Source organism: Lycium barbarum, chromosome 9 (genome assembly GCF_019175385.1).
Source record: "Lycium barbarum isolate Lr01 chromosome 9, ASM1917538v2, whole genome shotgun sequence".
NCBI lineage: Eukaryota > Viridiplantae > Streptophyta > Magnoliopsida > Solanales > Solanaceae > Lycium > Lycium barbarum.
The window spans coordinates 32,978,069-32,980,325 of NC_083345.1; the positions used below are offsets into that span (position 1 = coordinate 32,978,069).

Consider the following 2,257-nt stretch of genomic DNA (forward strand, 5'->3'; position numbering starts at 1 on the left):
ATTGAATCATTAAAGTCATCAGGATAAAATTTAGCCATTTTCATTATCTTTCTGATGTCAAAACTTGAAAATGAGTCAATTGGATTCAAACAAGTAATTCCATGAAGCAAATCAGTCGTCGCTTCGCCAAAACAATCTTTAAGTTCTTGAAGTTGCCAATCAATAATATTGCAAAACACTTCAACATGATAATGATGTGAGACTTTATTGTAACCAAGTCTCCATCGTGATCTTAAAGAGCTAACATATGGCTCTTCAAAGTTAGGTACGAAAATGTCATGCTTGATACAAAACAAAGATACATTAGAAATAAGAGAATTCCATCCATCATCCTTATACGCTTGCAACCTTCTTTTTGCTACTTCAACAAGTAGCATGGCATTTGCCAAATCTTGCTCCTTTTTTTTGTAAGCATTTATTAAGCTCATTTGTTATTCCTAAAACATCACTCATCAAATGCAACATGAACACAACCTCATATGTTCGACAAGCTTTGAGATATCCCATTGCCTTGGCTCTTTCATCCAATAGTCGTGCATCAAGAACGAGTGATTCAAGAACATTAAGAATAGAGCCAAACATAAGAATAAAATCATTAAAAGATTTAAAATGAGATCCCCAACGAGTATCACAAGCTCTTGAAAGACCAAGTTCTTGATTCAAGCCCCTACCGGTTGTGAGCTTACCCAAATCTAATGCCTCTTGAATTCTTTCTTTTTGAGAATCTTGAAACTCATCCATACGCTTAAAAGAAGATTCCAATACATTCAAAATATTTGAAACCAATACTACAAGTTTTCCTACTTCAATATATTTTTTTGAGACCGCAACAAGAGTTAGTTGAAGTTGATGAGCAAAACAATGAATGGAATGGGCCGATCTACTTTCTTGCCTAATCAACATTTTAAGGCCATTGATCTCACCTTGCATATTGCTTGCTCCGTCGTAACATTTTCCATGCACATATGATAGACTGAAGGAATGTTGAGCAAGTAAATTAACAATTGCCCTCTTTAGAGACAAAGCTCTAGTATCTTGAACATGAACAATGTCAAGAATTCGCTCTATCACAAATCCATTTTTATCAATATATCGTAAGACAATGGTCATTTTCTCCTTGCGTGACACATCAAAAGACTCATCAACTAGTAAGGCAAAGTAGTCACCATTTAATTCCTCAAGACTAGCTTTAATTGTTTCTATCTTACAAGCACTCACAGTATCTTTCTGAATCATTGGAGAAGTCATTTGATCATTTTGAGGATCCTGTTCCAGTACATAATCACAAATTTTATCACACTTTTTCTCATACCATGAGAGAATTTGAAGAAAATTACCCATACCAAGTGATGATTTAGATCCATTGTGACCTCGAAACGCCAATCGTGAGTTATAATAAGTCTTACTACATCAACTGAAGCACTTAAGCGAACCCAATACGCTTGCTTAAATTGATAAAATTGCCTTCCAAGTGAAAATTGAATAGACTGTTGTAGCCGCAACAAATCTTGACATTTCTTTTTTGACTGGTTATGTGGGCTATTCGGTAGACCAATATGTTTTCCAAGACTTCTTTTTCTGCCAACTCTTAAACCTAATAGTTGAAACTACTTCACCTCCAGCTTGATTAGTGTTATGGCCTTTAAATAGATAAAAATACAAACAATAGACTGCATCTTTACTAACACTATACTCCAACCAATCATGATATATATATATATCATCAAACCGTTCAGACTTAAAACGACGCATTGATCCAGAAATATTCGTTTCACGATACTCATGTTGTAGTAACCTGTCACGCCCCGAACCATGGCATGGGCGAAACACGGCACTCGGTGCCTTACTGCATGTGACCGAACGAACCACATGGCTTGCTAAATTATCATGAGGCATAAAATGAGCGGAATATAGCATGTAATGTGATGAGCATTTAAGAAACATGATATGTCATAATATTTAATAAATTAATTGTTTAAAACATTAATGCGGAAATATCATAAATTGAGCCAAAGATGGATACACGACTCTGAGTATCTGACATGACACACTGACTAGTCTATGAAACCTCTAACATGAGTCTGAAATGCTAAACATACTTACTGGGACAAGGCCAGCATACCTTAAATGCATAACTATCATAAAAGTAAATAATGACTAAACCCCGAAGAAGATGGGGCTCACCAAAAGCTGATACGTGGATGATCCTATAGAGTACATCTGTCGTCTTGTAAGTCCGTACCAGCATCGTGAAATG

General features: G+C 35.7%; 1 protein-coding gene across 1 annotated transcript; it reads right to left on the reverse strand.

Annotated features, from left to right (window-relative positions):
- Positions 1-363: 363 nt before the first annotated feature.
- On the reverse strand, positions 364-1,341 carry LOC132611843 (uncharacterized). Its single transcript, XM_060326208.1, has one exon. The coding sequence runs from the start codon at positions 1,339-1,341 to the stop codon at positions 364-366; it is 978 nt and encodes a 325-aa protein (XP_060182191.1).
- Positions 1,342-2,257: the final 916 nt, after the last annotated feature.